This window comes from Melanerpes formicivorus, unplaced genomic scaffold (assembly GCF_026170545.1).
Source record: "Melanerpes formicivorus ecotype bairdi unplaced genomic scaffold, bMelFor1.0.p_v2 SCAF_1, whole genome shotgun sequence".
Taxonomy (NCBI): Eukaryota; Metazoa; Chordata; class Aves; order Piciformes; family Picidae; genus Melanerpes; species Melanerpes formicivorus.
The window spans coordinates 21,566,304-21,584,900 of record NW_027142353.1 but is presented as its reverse complement, the minus strand read 5'-3'; the positions used below and the strand labels follow the sequence as shown (position 1 = coordinate 21,584,900).

Genomic DNA, 18,597 nt, shown 5'->3' with positions numbered 1-18,597 from the left:
AGCATAAATATTTGAAAAGGTTGCTAACGTCTTTGACAGATGCTTAAAGTGAGTAAATGCACACACAGGTCATTAAAAAAATCTTGAAGGCAAAATAATAGTATTTATATTTTAAAATCCCTTGTCTCTTCTTCCTGCACAGGTAAATGTAGTTTACATTATTTTCTTTGCTTTCAAACTAATTTTTACCCATATCTCATTAGAACCAATGTTATCTTATACATCAGAGGTGGAAGTGGAGAATAAATTTATTTTTTACTGTGCTGCTTTCTTTCTTTTAGGACAAAATGGCAATAATCATCCTAAAAGTGGTCTCAGATATTAGGGATTTTTGTTAAACTTTCTAAGGAAGGCTGGCAAAATTATTGCATTGCAGGATTTGCCCAAGATCTGAGATTCAGACTTCCACTTTATGACAGTCTTTTCAGCTCTGACTTTTCCATTGCCTTTCTCCAGCCTGCTCACCCCATGAAAATTTCTATCAAGTCAGCATGTTCTGACCTACTCCTGGTATTTTGCAGTTGCATCCAAAAAAATGTACATTTCCTCAGCTTACTCAGCCTGCTCAAGCCAAACTCCATTAAAAATACTGCTGTGCAAGCAATTCTTTACTCATTATGCTAAATATTGGAGGTCTTTTTTGATGTCAAATATCACTTAACAGGATGCAGTAAGATTTTAAAGGTAAATTCATCCCCCACTTCAAAACACAATAGTAAAAGAGACCAGCTTGCTTTAGGTCTTCATATAAAAAGAACTACTAGCATGTAAATGATACTTCTCTGTTAAAGTTTATGAAACAATTGAGGTATAACTAAAATAGAGTTTTCTCCAATTGACAGATAATGTACTAACCCATTGTTTCCAACAGATTAAGTCACTAGTTCAAGACCAACTCCTGAATAGTTGGAAGACCCAGGAACAATTATTTGGATGCTAAAGTTCCTGCCTGCTATCCTGTGTTGCATGGGATATCCTCTCTTCCCACAGGAAAGAAGTGTTTGTTTCAGAAGAAGGGAGAAAAAAAGAAAACAAATAAGGCAAATAAAATTAAATTAATTAGAACCCTCCAAACTTGGGTATCTTCAGAATGGGCTGCAGGAAAAGACTACATCATTGAAGCTGTACTTCTCTATTATCCTCTAACATACGGCAATTTAACCAGGAGACAGAACAAAAGCTTCAACTAAAAGACAGTTAAAGAAATTGTTCAGAAAAAGAAATGGAAAGTCAACAGAAAGGGAAGCATCTATTACTGATGTCATTCATGTGACTAGAATTTGGCTGTATGAACTCTGAAACCCACTAAATCTTCTGAAGTGAGGGGAAAGCAACAGGGCCAAAGTATCCAGCAGAGTAAAAATACAGAAAAAACAAGGGAGAAAGAGCTCATATGAGCAAGAGAGATGTGAGAGTTTCAGTGAAGATATATTCAGTTTTATTTGAAAGGGGCAAGCAGTCTTCATAAGTCACAGAGACTTGAAATGGCATTTTCAAATTCCTATGACTATGTGCTCCAAAATTCTAGCCAAGCATTAGAGCTGTTCATGTTTATCTTAGGATAGATGCACAGTTCTCTTGAAACCTACTACAAATAAAATGGTGAGTTCAAAGAGGTTGACCATCTTTATCTGTGATAGGACGCTTAAAATCATAGAATCAATATGGTTGGAAAAGACCTGAGAGATCATCAAGTTCAACTTATCACCCAATACCTCATGACTAACTAATCCATGGTTTGACGTGCCGCGTCCAATCCCCTCTTGAACACCTCCAGTGATTGTGACTCCACCACCTCCCTGGGCAGCACATTCCAATGGCCAACAACTCATTCTGTGAAGAACTTCCTAAACTCAAGCCTAAACTTCCCCTGGCGCATCTTGAGACTGTGTCCACTTGTTCTGCTGGTTGCCTGGGAGAAGAGACCAACCCCCACCTGTCTACAGCCTCCTTTCAGATAGTTGTAGAGGGCAATAGTCTCCCCTGAGCCTCCTCTTCTCCAAGCTAAACAATCCCAGCTCCTTTAGCCTATCCTCATAGGGCTTGTGCTTCAGACCCCTCACCAGCCTCATTGGCCTTCTCTGGACACAGTACTCAAGGTGTGGCCTAACCAGGGTGGTGTACAGGGGCACAATGACCTCCCTGCTCCTACTGGCCACACTATTCTTGATGCAGGCCAGGATGCCATTGGCCTTCTTGGCCACCTGGGCACACTGCTGGCTCATGTTCATCCAGCTGTCAACCAGTACCTCCAGGTGCCATTCTGCTTGGCTGCTCTCCAGCCACTGTGTCCCTATCCTGTGGCACTGCATGGGGTGGCTGTGGCCAATGTGCAGAACCTGGCACTTTTATGTGTTAAACCTCATGCCGTTGGACTCTGCCCATCTGTCCAGCATGTCAAGCTTTCTCTGCAGAGCCCTCTTGCCCTCTAACAGACTGACTCCCACCCCCAACTTGGTGTTGTCTGCAAACCATTAGATGGATTCTATCTCTTCATCCAGATCATCAATAAAGACATCAAAGAGCATGGGGCCCAGCACTGATCCCTGGGGGACATCACTAGTGACTGGCAGCCAGCTGGATGTGGCACCATTCACCACCACTCTCTGGGTTCGGCCCTAACTCAATGGAGAGTGCACCTGTCCAAGCTCTGGGCTGACAGCTCGGGCAGGAGTTTGCTATAGGGGATAGTGTCAAAAGCCTTGCTGATGTCCAAGTAGACTACATCCACAGCCTTCCCACATCCACCAGGCGGGTCTCCTGAAGGAGATCAGGTTGGAGAGGCAGGATCTGCCCTTCCTAATTCCATGTTGGCTAGGTCAGACCCTTTGGCCGTCCTGCAGGTGTGCTCTGATTTCCCTCAAGATGACCTGTTCCATAATCTTGCCTGGCACTGAGGTCAGGCTGACAAGGCCTGGAGTTTGCAGGTTGCTCCATTCGGCCCTTCTTGTGGATGGGCATCACCTTGGCCAGTTTCCAGTCATCTGGGACCTCTCCAATGAGCCAGGACTGGTGGTAAATGATGGACAGTGGCTTTGTGAGCTCATCTGCCAATTCTCTCATTACCCTAGGATGTATCCCATCCAGTCCCATGGACTTGTGATTATCCAAGAGGCTCAGCAAGTCTCTAATTGCTTCCTCATGGATTTCAGGGGGACTCTACTGCTCCCTGACCCCATCTACCAGTTGAGGAGGCCAGTTACCCTGAAGCCTTCCTGTCTTGCTGCTGAAAATTGAGGCTAAGAATGTATTTAGTACCTCAGCCTTTTCCTCATCTTAAGTTATAATATTCCCCTCCAAGTCCAATAAAGAGTGGATGTTCTTCTTCCTCCTCTTTTTAGCATTAATATATTTATAAAAAGGATTTTATTGTGCTTCGCAGAATTGGCCAGTTTAAGTTCTAACCGGGCTTTTGCCTCTCTAATTTTTCTCACATAGGAGAGAAAAATTAGAGTGGCCTCCCCACCTTTCCAAAGACGACACATGCTCTTTTTTTCCTTTAATTCCTTCAAGAGCTGCTTGCCCATCCAGGCCGGTCACCTTCCTTGGTGGCTCATCTCTCGGCACATGGGCACAGCCTGTTCCTGTGCCTTCAAGAGTTCCTGTTTGAAGTAGGCCCAACCATCCTGGACCCCTTTGCTCTTAACAGCTGCTTCCCAAGGTACTCTCTGGGTTAGTTGCTTAAATAAGCTGAAGTCTGCCCTCTGCAAGTCCAAGGTAATGGTTGTGTTGTTACTCTTCCTTGTTTCCCTGCATATTGAAAAACTCCACTATTTCATGATCTCTGCACCCCAGACAGCCTCCTACCATCAAATCTCACATCAGCCCTTCTCTGTTTGAGAACAGCAGGTCAAGCGGGGCCTCACCACAGCAGCTGTGCCAAGAAGCTGTTCTCTGTACACTCTAAGCACCTTCTGGACTGCCTCCTGTCTACTGTGTTAAGCACCCAGAAGGTATCTGGCAGGTTTAAGTCACCCACAAGAACAAAGGCAGGTGATCTTGAAACGACCTTCAGCTGCCTGTAGAATACTTCATTTACTTCTTCATCCTGGTTAGGTGGTCTATAATAAAATCCGACCAGGATGTCAGTTTTGTTAGTCTTCCACCTGATTTTTACCCATAGGCACTCAAACTGTTCATCTTAACCTCAAGTTCTGTGGTGTTGAGCGATTCCTTAATATACAGAGCCACCCCTCCTCCTCTTCTCCCTCACCTGTCTCACCCAAATAGCTTATAACCATCCAATGCAGTGCTCCAGTCATGTGAGTCATCCCACCACGTTTCTGTAATGGCAACCTCATCACAGTTTTCCTGGTGTACCAAGGTTTCCATGATCTTTACAGATTCATAGAATGGCTTGGGTTGGAAGGGAACTTTAAAGGTCATCAACTCCAAGTACCTTACAGTGAGATCTTACCTAATGCTCTGTTCAGAGAATCCAAGAAAGAGGTTCTTGAACCATCATTGTTAGTGGTAGTCAATTATAGCTTGTTAATTCTATTACTTTAGTGTTGATATTCAGTACTAAATTATTTTAATAGTTTAATGACTACAGAGAATGAAGCGGAGAACAAGGAGCTTTCAGAAATTACAAAGTAACTGGAAAAAATCTTCAAAGCGCAAAGAGCAGAAAAAATCCTAAATTCTTACCTTGCTTAGCTCAATATATTTCTTTGCTTCTCCACTGGCGCAGGCTACAGAAGTTTTTTTATTCAGCATAGATGCTTTACATCCTTTGATTTTAAGGGAGTGGTATGGAGGCACAAGAGATCCAGTTTGTGTCAGCTTGGACTGGAACAATTGATTGATGACTACATTTTCACTGGCTGGGAAAATAAGAAATTAATACATGAAGATAAAATACAAGTTAGAAAATTATAGATATTGTATTTGGAAATAAAGAGGCATACAGTAGGATACAGAATTAAAGCAAGTGATCTAGCCAACAAATAATTATTCTGTTAGTCATCGAAGAGCATTCAATATCTAAGGATGGGAAACACCAGTAACACTATTCTAAAACAAATTCAGGTCCCATGATGAACAAAACAGGGCAGAACACAAAGGCTTTCAGACTATGATCTGTCTAAATTTAATTACTTATGTGATCATCATCTCTGAATTTTGTTCCTTTATTCAAGTAACATAAGAGAGACATTCTGTATAACAGTTACCTAACACATAGTGTTTAGAAATGATCAAGGCTCTTGACAGAAAATAAATTATGAACACTCACTGCACCACAAAAACTCAACAAACCAAACCTAAAAAGAATTCTATAAAACATAATATGTGAAGAGGTGGAAAAAGAGAAAAAAACAAAACAACAAGAAAGGCAAAGTGCAAGACATGAATTCAGCAAACTGGATTCATATTTCTCTACATCAAGACCACACCTGAAAATATTTACAGGAAATTCCATACATGTGTTTTACGCAGTGTTGATAATTACTATAAAAATACAGTTTCAAGAGGTGTTTTTAAAAATAAAAATCTGCATTTTAAGACAGATAGGATACTTTATACTAATTTTAGCCACAGAATCAGCAAATGGTAAATTATCCTTTATAAGGTTATGATCATAGGCTTTTAAAAAATTAACATGGTAATTGCATGCTGCTTGTACTGCTACAGCACCAGTAAGCATTCAAAACCTGTTGTGTGATACTTCCTTAACTATCTTTAATTTTCTTTGTTCTTTTTTAACTAACAAACTGAATATACCCCTCATGTGAATAAGAGAAACAAAATTAAAAATAGAAGGAAGAATGTATAAGCACCATAAATAATATAATTAAGTTTAGCACAGCAGGTATGAATTCTGAGTTTGCTCTTTATTAGTCATCTAAAGGTATACTAATATATTGCTTCAATGGAATAGATTTGCTTCCCTTTCTGCGATGATTACAATTTCTTACTTAACAGGAATAATAAAATAAAGACAGTAAAGCAGATCCTTGAAACAACTTTAGCACAATCAGTGGAGATAGTAAAGTTCCGTGTATTGAAAATATGGATAAATGTAGTATGTAGCATTATGAAAGGCATTAAAATGACATCCTTCCAATTAAAACAGATGAAACCTACATCAACAGTCTCTGCTGACTTATATTTATTGGACAGGTGTGTTCCACATTCTTATGCCTGTACGCAAATTATTTTAATGTTGTTAGCATATTAAAACATTTTGATTAAGGAAACTAAATGAAAAATCAAAGGAAGCATGCAGTTAAGGTATACATCCACCTAACTTATAAAACCGATCCAAAAGGAAATACGTCACTGAGAATCAATAGGTTTTAAGCCTAAGTGATTTTTTAAAAAAACCTAGTAAATAATCTGCCTTCATAATTTTTCCATTAATTATATGTTATCATTTGACTTAACTATATATGTAATGTCAGCATATCCAATATTTTATATCCACTCCTCTGTTTTTCCCTTTTAACAGCTGCAGAGACGAATAAACACAAAAAACAATGAGAGCAAAAAGAAGAACATGCAAGAGAACAGAAGAATGCTTTCTCTTGTAGAGCATAATGGAAGTTGTCATATCTTCTAATACTCTTTGGCAAATTATCATGTAAATGCCAAGTAGTGAGAATTGCAATTGCTCCAAAACTATAATCAATAGGATTATATTCAAGATCATTTTTTCCCATTTCTTTCTTCATCCTTAACGTACACCATTTGCTGTTAAAATGCATCAATTATTTTTCTGCAGAGTATAGCTAATTTAATGATAAAATTGCTAATAAGCAATACATTGTTAGGGGACACAGTCTCAAGCTGCACCAGGGGAAGTTTAGGCTTGAGGTGAGGAGAAAGTTCTTCACCGAGAGAGTCATTAGTCATTGGAATGGGCTGCCCAGGGAGGTGGTGGAGTCACCATCCCTGGAGGTGTTCAAGAGGAGACTGGACGTGGCACTTGGTGCCATGGTTTAGTCATGAGGTCTGTGGTGACAGGTTGGACTCGATGATCCTTGAGGTCTCTTCCAACCTTAGTGATACTGTGATACTCTGATACTGTGATTTTAACAGTGGGGCTGATTTGGCAGACAAATACGGCCTCTAAAAGGTCTTTAATTCTATGGAAAGAAATAAAAGTCACATCAAAGACACTGCAGTCTTTGGAGAGAAAAAAAGGGAAATAACATCTCATGATACACTTTTCCTGGGGGAAAATGTTTTAATTTACAGAAAGGGTAAAATAATCTAATTATGACTCATTAATAAGATAAGATGCATTATTACTAGGCGTAATTATACAATATGCACATAGAAAGTTATTTAATTTTGTATTTCAGTGAACATTTGTACCTGTTCAATGAAAAACAAGAATGCTCACAAGTTTCTGCTTCTGGAAAAGTAATCATATAGTGAAGCACATCCCACTACAGTCTCTGATTTTGGGAGCTTTATTTCCTCTGCTTATTTTCTGGGATTTACTTTTGTTTTCATTCATACTCAATGATTTTTTTTTAAGTCAAACTCATCTATCACAATGAAGGCCCTTTATGTTCATGAATTCCAAAACCTTTCTAAGTTAGAGCAAATTTCACACAATGTGTATAAATTTCAAAAAGATAAAGTATGCTCATTTTTTTTTACTTAAGATATAAAATATATACATTTATCTTAATACTAAAATGAAAACTAATGTCAAGTCATAATATTTTAATTTATAACAAAAGCAGCAACAACAAACCCATTTACTTACTTTTCATTACAAATACCAAATTTTGTGAAAGGGAGTCTTTATTTTTTTCTATTGCATCACCAATATCATAAGTGACCTATAATAAAATTTGTGATATCGTTAGTAATGAACAATGCATCTTTTAAAATTCTCACAGCACTAGAAATGAAGCTATGTTATTTCTTTCCACCCAACAATTAAACAATGGCACGAGATAGTGTGTTGTATTCTTTTTTGTTTAATGTTAACAATACTAACCAGAAGAACTGGTTCTTGAACATTGTGTGTCTTTTCAAGTATACAGAAATTTCATCAGACTGATTCTAAAACATTTCCGGAATGCAGGACAAAGTGTAGAGCCGAGCAACAGACATCACTTTCACTGTAGGATGAGCAAGTTGCTCCCACATCACAGATCTCCTTGTCAATGGGAATCCAAACTGTCTACAGCAACCATCACAAAACAGTCATTTAGTAATCTGAGTCCCAGCCCACACCCAAGACAACTTTCAGCCATTTATATGGCCTTTGAAGGCAAATTCAAACTATAGGTTATGTACAAATCCCATTTACCTTTTTAACAGCTATGTCTGTAAGGATTTTGAATCACCTTAGTTGCCTGATGTCATAATTTCAAGAACAGACAACTAGATTGCCACTCCATCTCTCATATAATTGCACATAAACTCTACTACATGTAGTAAGCATTCTGAGAAATGAGGAAAAGGCAAGACTCTAGCCAGAGTTTCTGAAGGTACATCCAAAATGAAGAAATATGACCAAGTGGCTATTTTAACATTGAGCCCATCCCAGGAGACACTGTATAGAAAAGCAACACGAAGCCAAAACACTAAGCAATCACTGAGACCACGGTTAGTTTTTTCATTTTTATGAGGATGGAAGACAAACAACTAGTTACAGGCTTTAGATATAAACAGCTCCAGCTTCCATGGTAGTAGAACTGAAGGAGAATTTTTAATTTAAAAAGGAAGACAAATATTGCATGCAGTACCACTAGGATTAGGCAGACATTTAATAGGAACTCCTTAGAACTGCGTTTGGTTTTATATATCTTGATAGCATGTTCTCACCTAAAGCTCTTATAAAATATTTTATTTGATCTACATCCTAAACCCCCTAGATATTTGGGGAAATTTTTCCATGCATATTTAATAAGGATGCAAACATGTAATTAAGATTAGTAATACTAATCAATACATTTATTTTGCTTTCCATTGGGTCACTTGACAATTATGTAATGACATCTTAACAAAAGAGATTATATGACTTGGGAGGGTGTATCTGTTATTGCTAGTAATTGTGAAATGATGTAATTAGTATGGTATCTGACACAGAAAAGGTATAACAATAAAATTATGTTCTTTTCCATGACAGATGCAACATCGTATAATTTTCTAATTGCACCTCCTAAGAACATACAACATAGTTACCAAACTATTAGAGTAATTTAAGTCTACTATTAAATGCTTTTAGTGTAGTTATAGTAAATGTTCTACCATACTGGTCCATAAAAGATAATTAACAGAAGTTATTTGACTCATCCATAATGCCAGTTCCTAACTGAGTGTCTGAGGGTTTGAAGAAATTAGAAGAAGAGAGTTAGTATTGGTGGGAAGAGTAGGTAAGTATAGCAGTGGGAGATAGTATATTATGATTAAGTGCCTAGAATGAAATAGGAAGAAGGTTCACTACTGGTGCAATACATCACCAACTTCTAGAAGTATATTCATGAGACATCTCTCATATCACATAAAACACATAAAAGTTAGCAGGATTCCCTTTTATGACGAAATTTCTAACTCTCTTAACAGTTTTCCCACAGACTTGGTAAATTAATTCACTGCCTAAAGACATGAGAACTGACTCAATGAAGTGGTACTCTAGGGTTTCATATTCATTGACAGCCCCACAAAAGAGAAAAAAGAAGTTATTTTATTGCTGCCTTTTTTTTTTTTTTATTTAATCTTGCCCTCATCAGAGATGCCAATCTACAAAGTACTTTGCCTAAAGAACATATATTACCCTTCATTTTCTTCCACTGGGTTTCCAAAATAAAACTAGCCAAAACTGCACTGACTGGAGGTCACACACAGTGGATAGTTATTCTGAGAATACAAAAAACACAAATAATTCAGGCAGGAAATTTTCACTCACTTAGATCGTGGTTTCAGTATTCTAAAACATACCTCTTGTTCTCAGTTCTATTTATTGCAGCTGTTTGCTTTACCTTGCATTACATGATTGTGACCGTTTGAGGACTCTTTGGAGCAGACAGTATGCAAACATGTTAACAAAAGGAAACAAGATCTTTGATATTATCTGAACTAGTTGAACTACTGTTACTAAACCAGATTAATTGGCCATTGGAATGTGCTGCCCAGGGAGGTGATGGAGTCACCGTCCCTCGAGGTGTTCAAAAAAGGATTAGACGTGGCACTTGAAGCCATGGTTTAGTTAGTCATGAGGTGTTAGGCAATAGGTTGGACTTGATGATCTCTCGGGTCTTTTCCAACCGTATTGATTCTATGATTCCATGAAGAGAAGAACAGGACTTGCTTTTCTTGAGTTAAATTTAGAGAGGAAGAAAGCTTAACCTAATCAGAGTGGTAGTGGGAAGGCCAAATGTTCATCTACTCCTGAATATTTATGGGAAAATATTGAGGAATACCTCCATTCTGCCTGCCACCATTTCCCCTCTCACCTTCCAGGGCTCTTCCCATGAGGCAGCTCTTGACCTGCAGGCTGTATCTCATTTTTGTATTTAATATATTTGACTGATATTTCCTCCAGTCTCTATTTCCAGAGCTAATTGTTCTCAATAACATTTTCAGCCTCTGTAACACTATGTGGCAAAGAGTTTCACTAATTACTAGGCATGTGAAAAATACTTAATTTTATTTGCTTTGAACCTACTTTCTGGTCATTTATGATTTTAAAATCAACATAAGAACTAGTAGAAACAAAAGTTAAATAACAACACCCAGAAAACATGAGGCTCACACATCAAATGTGCATAGAGCTAACTTGGAGAACTGTACATTCCTCTCATCTTCTTACACATTCTTGCTTCTCCACTTTGTTAATTATCCTTACTGTACACCCATTATACATCTTCTCTTCTGAAGCATCCGTATGACATCTGAGTTTGGTAAGGGACTTCATCTAAGTTTACTGGATTTCCCAATAGGCTTTATTACAGGGTCATCTTTACACATATTTTTTTGATCAATTTCATTAAATAAATTTTTTAGTAAATAATTTTTGTGTCTTGTGGTAGGCAAAAATCACTCATGGTCAATGGCAGATCCAGTAGGAATCTTAAAACAGGCTAGGAAAATGCCAATTGGAATGTTAAAGTTGAATTGCCTGCTTTCACAGTTACAAAGGAGAAGTTTACCATTTTACTAATAAAACATAACTCAGAAACTCACAGCTGAAGGAGATGTTTTGGAGAATATGCCCAAGGAGAATTTCAGAGCACAGAGAGTCACTTATAGTTGTTAACTTTCTGCCAGTACTTTAATGGAAGTGATAGCATTAAAATGCTTGAATGTGCCATTTTTTTTAGCATCACTGGGCTTCTCTCACACCAAGTCTTACTCAATTATGAGTGAGGTAAATAATTTTATATGGTCTGTAAAGTCTTACTCTAACACTATGATAGCTTTATATTTAAACCAGCAGATATTTAGGGGGGAAAATAAATAAATAAACAAAGGACAGTGTGGGGAGGTGCTGTATTATTTTCTCTTGTAAATGAAAGTCCAAACCCAAGTCTACTTAAAAAAAGAAAGATAGAAAAGTATGAACATGCTGGCTAGGTAAAAAAGTAAATCTTTGTCAAGTAACCTTTATAGGCCTTGGTATAGCTTAGCCTAGACTGATTTGATTGTTATGTCTGAGGATTCAGCCTGGAGGAAAAAAAGTAAGAAAATGAAAGCATCCTTATTGATTAATCCATCTACTTTTGGCTTTTGATTTAGAGGTTCAGTTTCAGAGCCTGTCTGGGACCTATAAGACGTTTTAGAGAAGACTGCCTTGGTGAAGGTGAGAGGTATTTTTGAAATGCACATAGCTGAGAAATGGCACAGACATTGATCTGCACTTAAAGAACATTATGTGCACTGGTTTATAGAGCAAAGAAGTTGGCCTTTAGGTCTGATCAGTTTATTACAGAATTGTAAGTCAAAACAGTGTCAAGGGGCTTATTTGATTTGTTAATTCCAAGTACAAATTTAAACTGCAGAAAGCTTAAATTGTGATGACCCCTTACTCACATTACAGGAACAATGAGCCAAATAGCTCATTATTTAAAACACTTATATGTTAAATACCAGTGGTAGGTAAAGCTGTATCTCTTGGCATATTATTAATTCTTCCATAAAATTAAAAAACAACAACAACAACAAAAACGAAGAATTTTGAGCCCTCAAGAAAGTTCGGTGATGGAATGTTAGTCTTCAAAAATCACAACTATCAGCACAGCTGACAGTTCAGACAGATAATTCATGTGAACCCTTTGTTACAGGACAATACACAATGGAAATTATCAAAAGAAGTACTTAAAAATTTTGTATTGCACATTTTTAGTATAGTTACATGTAATGGTAAGATGTATTGATCCGCTGCACCCATAAAATACTTCCTCAAAGTAAGCGTGCAGTATGCAGCATAGAACAGGTTTGCCTCTCCTCTCATGATGCTGTTGGGGAGGCAGTGAAAAGCAGCTGAGAATACCCATCAGAAAGAAAGTAATGCCTCAGATGAGCAGAATTTTTCCAGGACAGCTCAGAGTGACAGTGTTCAGGGAAATGTATTAAACAACCTTTGAGAAAGCCTTCCACTAAGGGTTGGTTTTTTGTTTTTTTTTTTTCAGTTGTTCAAAACCTAAATCATTCCTTTCTACCTTCTGCCTGAACAGAACAGATAAGCTTTTTGTCTTCTAGCCTTTGGATAACAAGACATGAAACAGCTCTTAGAAGAGACTCATAATATGTCAAGGCATTATAGGATTCTGTTCAGCTGCAAAAATTAAAACTGGGATATAAATACTTGATGTGATCAAATACTAATGTTCACAGTGGCCTTTGCTGAATATGTATTCATATTGTTAACTACTGTATTGCATTGTTCATGTATAAAAGACAGATTTAGTGTTGTGCAGGCATAATAGTAAAATTCAAGGGAAATTAATACAAAGTTTTCTTTCTTCCGTAGGTTCATTCTGTCATATTTGTGTAATGTAGTATTCTCTCTGCTTTCACTGAAAAATCTCACCCTTATGTTGATTTCTTCTGTTCTCCTCCTTTATTCCATTTTCTTATTCCAAAACAGTAAAGAAAGTAAAAAAAAAAAAACAACAAAAAAAAACAACCCACCCCAAAAAAACAACAACAAACCAACAACACAAAAAAACCAAAGGCCTCTCAGAATGATAGCATATGTATAAATTTTCTCAAAGTGTCTTGGAAGAGATATTAATAAGACAGCTAAACCCATTTGAGCCACTGCCCCTCTCTCTTCCCTTCCTGTTTTGCAGGGTCTGGGTATGAGGTTGAGGAGCCAATAGGCAGGTGCCGTTAAGGCTGCCTGAAGGGGATGGAAGCTGGACCCTCAGCCTCACATTTCAGAGAAGCAACTGCACGTGTCAGAGGCTATGAGAGAGGGCATGTGCAGTTTTGCTCACCATACAACATTTTGAACTGATTGGCAGGATTTGAATAGCTAATGTGCCATTGGGCCATCAGTTTTCAAAAAGGGAATTTATAGGGGAAGATTTCAAGACCCCACATGTTCTTTGTTTCTTTTCTCTCTCTCTCTCTCATCTTCTCCCCCCCCCGTTCATTAGTGGGATTCAAGGCAGCGACAAGCACCTATTTGCTCCTGTCTTCAGGGCAATTAGCTTCTTTTCTCCTAGCAGCATAGTGTTTAGATCTTTGCCACAGCAGCGTGTCTCCCTCTCTCTCACTTCCTTTAATTTTGGATTACAACTATGAACTCAGAGCATCGCTTCAGTCAGCAAAGGTTTTGCTAGTTAACAGCTCGGTGGTTCGTGAGTAACTTACTCTAATTTACTCGGTTATTTCTAACCTGTTGATTAGCTCCGTTGTGAACCCGAGATGGTCCATCTTGCATTGCTGTTTGTTTTGCCCACATAAGAAGTTTCCAGTTTGTTCCTCTGTATTCCAAGTTCTGATTATTCTAGACTGTTATTCTACTGTTTATTAGCATCCTATCATCAACCGGGCAAATGAACCTGGATCAAATTGGCTTGGAAAAATATTTTTTTCTATTTAATAAATCATATTCACATTTTATCATATTTCCATCTTATCAATTTGATAAAACCTAATTCACAAAGCACTGGTTTTGCCAGAAATTTCAGTATGGATTCCAAACTTTTAGAATTTGTTTCCTTACACATTAATCTGATTTTTTTTCTTCCTGTAGGCCTTCTAAGGCTCACTCTGACCTCAGGTTTTCTGTCTTTTTTTCCATTTTCAGCTCATTCTTCTTTTTCTCATTACTGCCTTTTCTGGAATAGTCTAAGTCTAACTAGGATGGGAACAACAGTAGGTATGTGTAGGCTGATAAAAAGTTATTGAATATAAAACATGAGGGAATGGGGAATACCTGACCACGCATGACTACAATCAATCAACAAGGCTTGATATTGGAAGAAAAAATAATGTTCTTAAGACTATTTTGACATGAAATGTTAAGATAGGAATATGTTAGAGGTCTTCAAAACTGCATGGACATACCTGTATCAGCTATAGTTCTCTCTTAATATAAAGCAGAGATACCAGTTTTGTTCACAAAAGACTGTCTACCATTATCAATTAAATATATAGATGAGGTCTCATCAGTGAAGTAGTGTTTTAATAGCTGAATTTTCCAGTATAACTGCACTTGTGAATTGCTAACATAGCTACTGTAAGTGTCTGAGTAAAGATATGAAACCAACCCTTTCTGGACTTCAAGCTACATACATAAATTCTGATCAAAAGGAGTCCAAATTCCAAAGGTCCCTATGAGATTCATACCAGGGCCAAACCACAATATTAGAGTTTTGTTTGTTTGCTTGCTTTTTCTATAGATGGTTTGAAGCAGCAGCTGTTTCACATTGTCCACTGCATTTCAGTTGCAACTTTTGTTACCTATAGAAATCAGGATGCCTGCATTCACCCTCTGTTTAACACAGAGCCTGCATTCAAGTGGAAATGCCTTAACAAACACCAGCCTGGACACAGCACATGCATATAAATTATTAAGCCTAGAAGTGAAACATTTAATATTCAATTACCTGTCACATTTTAGTAGTAATTCTTTTTCTACCTTCTGGGTCTGATTTATCTTTCAGTTATGCTCACGGAAATTATGAGATGTTAGAAGAGTTATAATCAGTGAAAAATTGTGATAAGTGAGAATAAAATCAAGCACCCTTGTTTGAAATTTGGGAATCTCTGGAGGTAATAATGTAGAGAAAGATTGCTTTATACTTCACTTACTTTAGACTCATTTAATTGATACAAGACTATAAAAATGGCTTTCAAAACCTGCCAAACTGTACTGTTACTTTATATAATAAATTCTTATTTTTGAGTGACAATAAAACCTGATGTATTTAAAAGCCTGATCCCTTAACGATTTTCACAATGCATAAATCACAAATGACTTATATTAAAAGCTACTAAATGTAGTAATAGCACAATCTAAAGAAAAGCATCAGCAGTTCTAAAATCCTAGTTCTTTGTATTCAACTTATCAGTTTGTGAAGAGATATCAGTCTCAGAATAAACTCAATTTGTGTCATTATTTAGGACAGTAATGCTCTAAATATACATCATAAATCACTGGAAATTTCAGTCTATGATAGCTACATAATAGTTCCATGAGATATCAAAAATGCAAGTGTCTTTAAAAATTTTGCTCAATCACTATTAATGTAAGGAGAGATAAATAATTGTATGGGAACTTTTCTGTTGCGTCAGCACTGTGCAGCGTTTTACTGTCATAAGGATGCAAAGATCAACCTGACCGTCTGGAATAGTTCCTCAGTCAATGTAAATCCAAGAATCTCTACTGACTTCAACAGAATGTGTGAATTTACATTACTTTGACAGTTGTCTATTTGTTCATACTTTCAGATTAAATGTTGTTACTCTTGTTAGCAAAAGCTCAAACCAAGTGTTATTTTAGAAATATAAAATCTAAACAACCACACAATACTAAAACACACGTTAATGGAAAATGTACTCCCTGCCAGTTTTCATTTTAACAAATATTCCTACTGAGTGGTTTACTAGAGAATAAGAAAAACCTTTTGCTGTTGTTGTGGGTGTTTTGTTTGTTTGGTTTGGGGTTTTTTTTGTTGGTTTTTTTTCATTTTGAAGTAATGTGCTTATTATCCTCACTATGATTTTAATGCATCTGCTTTTATGCTGCTTCTGCATCAGTTTTTTGGTGTGTGGAACTTTTTTAGAACTTTTGTGGTACAACAGAACTCCATGGAAAAACAGTTACCTAACAAGTATAGAACAGATTTCTAAATTAAATTAGACACATGGCATCTGTGGTTAGTTCTTAACTCTGTCACTTCAAGTGAGTTTAAAAGGCTCTGCTGCAGCTCGAGTGGGTTCTCTTCGTCGGGCAGCTCCCTCGGGACAGCACCCAGACCAGCAACCGCCGGGGACCAGCCGCTGCTCTCCTTTTCGGGCTGTGGGAATCGCCATCGCCGCCGAGTTTTGCCGCGGGAAAGGAGCAGCTGCCCTTTCACGTGGTCAGACTCGTGATCCCAGCGGCGGGAGCGGCTGAATTTAAAAGGCTCTGCTGCGGCTCGGGGGGCTCTCTTTGTCGGGCAGCCCGTGTTCTCTTGTACTCTCACGCACTGCCCCCTTTTTTTTTTTTTTTTTAACTGGCAGTAGGTGCTGTGGCCAGGGACAGCCATGGTTGTAACTCGCAGCAAAATCTCCCTAAAAAAATCAGTGTCGACCCAGACTGAGGTAGAACAGAAGCAGGTAGCTGTCCAGGTATCTGGCTGTAGAGAATGCTGGAGCCTGGCACTTGAGACGCAGGGTAGTGGGGGCAACTCTTGTGTAAGGTGTAAGCAGGTTGACTATCTGCTTAATATGGTGGCCAGACTGAAGGATAAATTTGCTAGCCTTAGAAATGTAAGGAAATGTAGGAAAGGGATGAACCAGAGGAGGAAGGAGATGGGCCAAAGGAGGAAAGAGGTGAATCAGAAGAGGAAAGAGTTGAATCGGGGTAAGTAGGCTCTGCAGACTCCCCCAGCAGAGGCTGGTTATTCAAAAAGCAGAGGGGAATGGATGCAGGTTCCTCTCAAAAGACACAAAGTTAAACCTCCTTGCCTCTCCTCACCTTCCCCGCTGCTCTTGGAAAACAGATATGGAGCACTGGAAATTGAGGGTGAGGTGGTCCTGATGCTGGAGGACATACCATCTGGGGTTCTCCCTAAGGCTAAGCAGCCTAAGGTTAAACAGCCTAAGGCAAAGCAGCCTAAGGCAAAGCAGCCTAAGGTGAAACAGTCTTCCGCTGGCATCAGGACCTGTTCCCTCAAAAAAAAGAGGAAGGTAATTGTTATTGGTGATTCCCTTCTGAGGGGAATGGAGGGCCCTATATGTCAGCCTGACCCATCTCATAGGGAACTCTGCTGTCTGCCAGGAGCCCAAGTTAATGATGTTACCAGTAGGCTGCCTAGACTGGTGCAGCCCTCTGACTACTACCCTTTACTAGTTATGCAGTTAGGGAATGATGATGTTGCAACCAGAACTCCCAGGGCTATCAAAGATGACTTCAGGGCCCTGGGAGACCTGGTTGAGGGGTCAGGGGCGCAAATAATTTTTTCATCAATACCCTTAACTGCAGGAGGGAATACAGTAAGGAACAGGTCAGCAGCTATAGTTAACAAGTGGCTTAGAGGCTGGTGCAGTCAAAAGAATTTTGTTTTTTTTGATATTGGGAAACTTTCTACTGCACCAGGCCAGCTGGCAACAGATAGAGTACATCTGTCCCAGAGAAGGGGAAAGATCACTGTATATGAGAACGGACTGTCCCCCAAAGGTAAAAAGATCCTAGGTAGGGAATTGGCGGGCCTCATCGACAGGGCTTTAAACTAGTTTCGAAGGGGGAAGGGGCTGAAAACAGTCCTCTCAGACAAGAGTCTGGGGGCGACAAGCTAGAGTTGGAGGTGAAACCAGCAGCCCAGCTGAAGTGCATGTACACTAATGCACGAAGCATGGGTAACAAACAGGAGGAGCTGGAAGCCTTGATGCAGCAGGAAAATTATGATGTAGTTGCCATCACAGAGACGTGGTGGGACGACTCACATGACTGGAGCGATACAATTGACGGTTACAAGCTCTTCAGGAGAGACAGGCGAGGAAGAAGGGGTGGAGGGGTGGCCCTTTACATCAGGAAGGCACTAGATGCCATTGAGATGGAGATTAGGGACGATCGGGTTGAATGCTTGTGGATAAGAATTAGAGGGAAGACCAGCAGGGCAGACACCCTGGTTGGAGTCTGTTATAGACCACCCAACCAGGAGGAAGATGTTGACGAAGCATTCTATAGGCAGCTTAGGGCTGTCTCAAGATCTCCGGACCTTGTTCTCATGGGCGACTTCAACCTGTCTGACATCTGCTGGGATCTCAACACGGCAGAGAGGAGACAGTCTAGAAGGTTCTTAGAATGCATGGAGGACAGCTTCTTATCCCAGGTGCTGCGAGAGCCTACCAGGGGCAAGGCTATGCTTGACCTCCTCTTCACCAACAGGGAAGGACTGGTGGGCGATGTGGTGGTTGGAGGGTGTTTGGGGTCCAGTGAGCACGAGATAATTGAATTCTCGGTTTTTGGTC

The 18,597-nt window shown here is 38.9% G+C and overlaps 1 protein-coding gene across 1 annotated transcript in view; it reads right to left on the bottom strand.

Annotated features, from left to right (window-relative positions):
- The window catches only part of MYO16 (myosin XVI), a 392,532-nt gene that overhangs the window by 104,213 nt on the left and 269,722 nt on the right, over positions 1–18,597 (bottom strand). Inside the window, exons 24-25 of the mRNA XM_068170049.1 lie at positions 7,721–7,796; positions 4,651–4,826 (exon numbers count right to left, since the gene is read on the bottom strand). Of these exons, the coding sequence (XP_068026150.1) occupies positions 4,651–4,826; positions 7,721–7,796 (252 nt within the window). The remainder of the gene's footprint in view (positions 1–4,650; positions 4,827–7,720; positions 7,797–18,597) is intronic.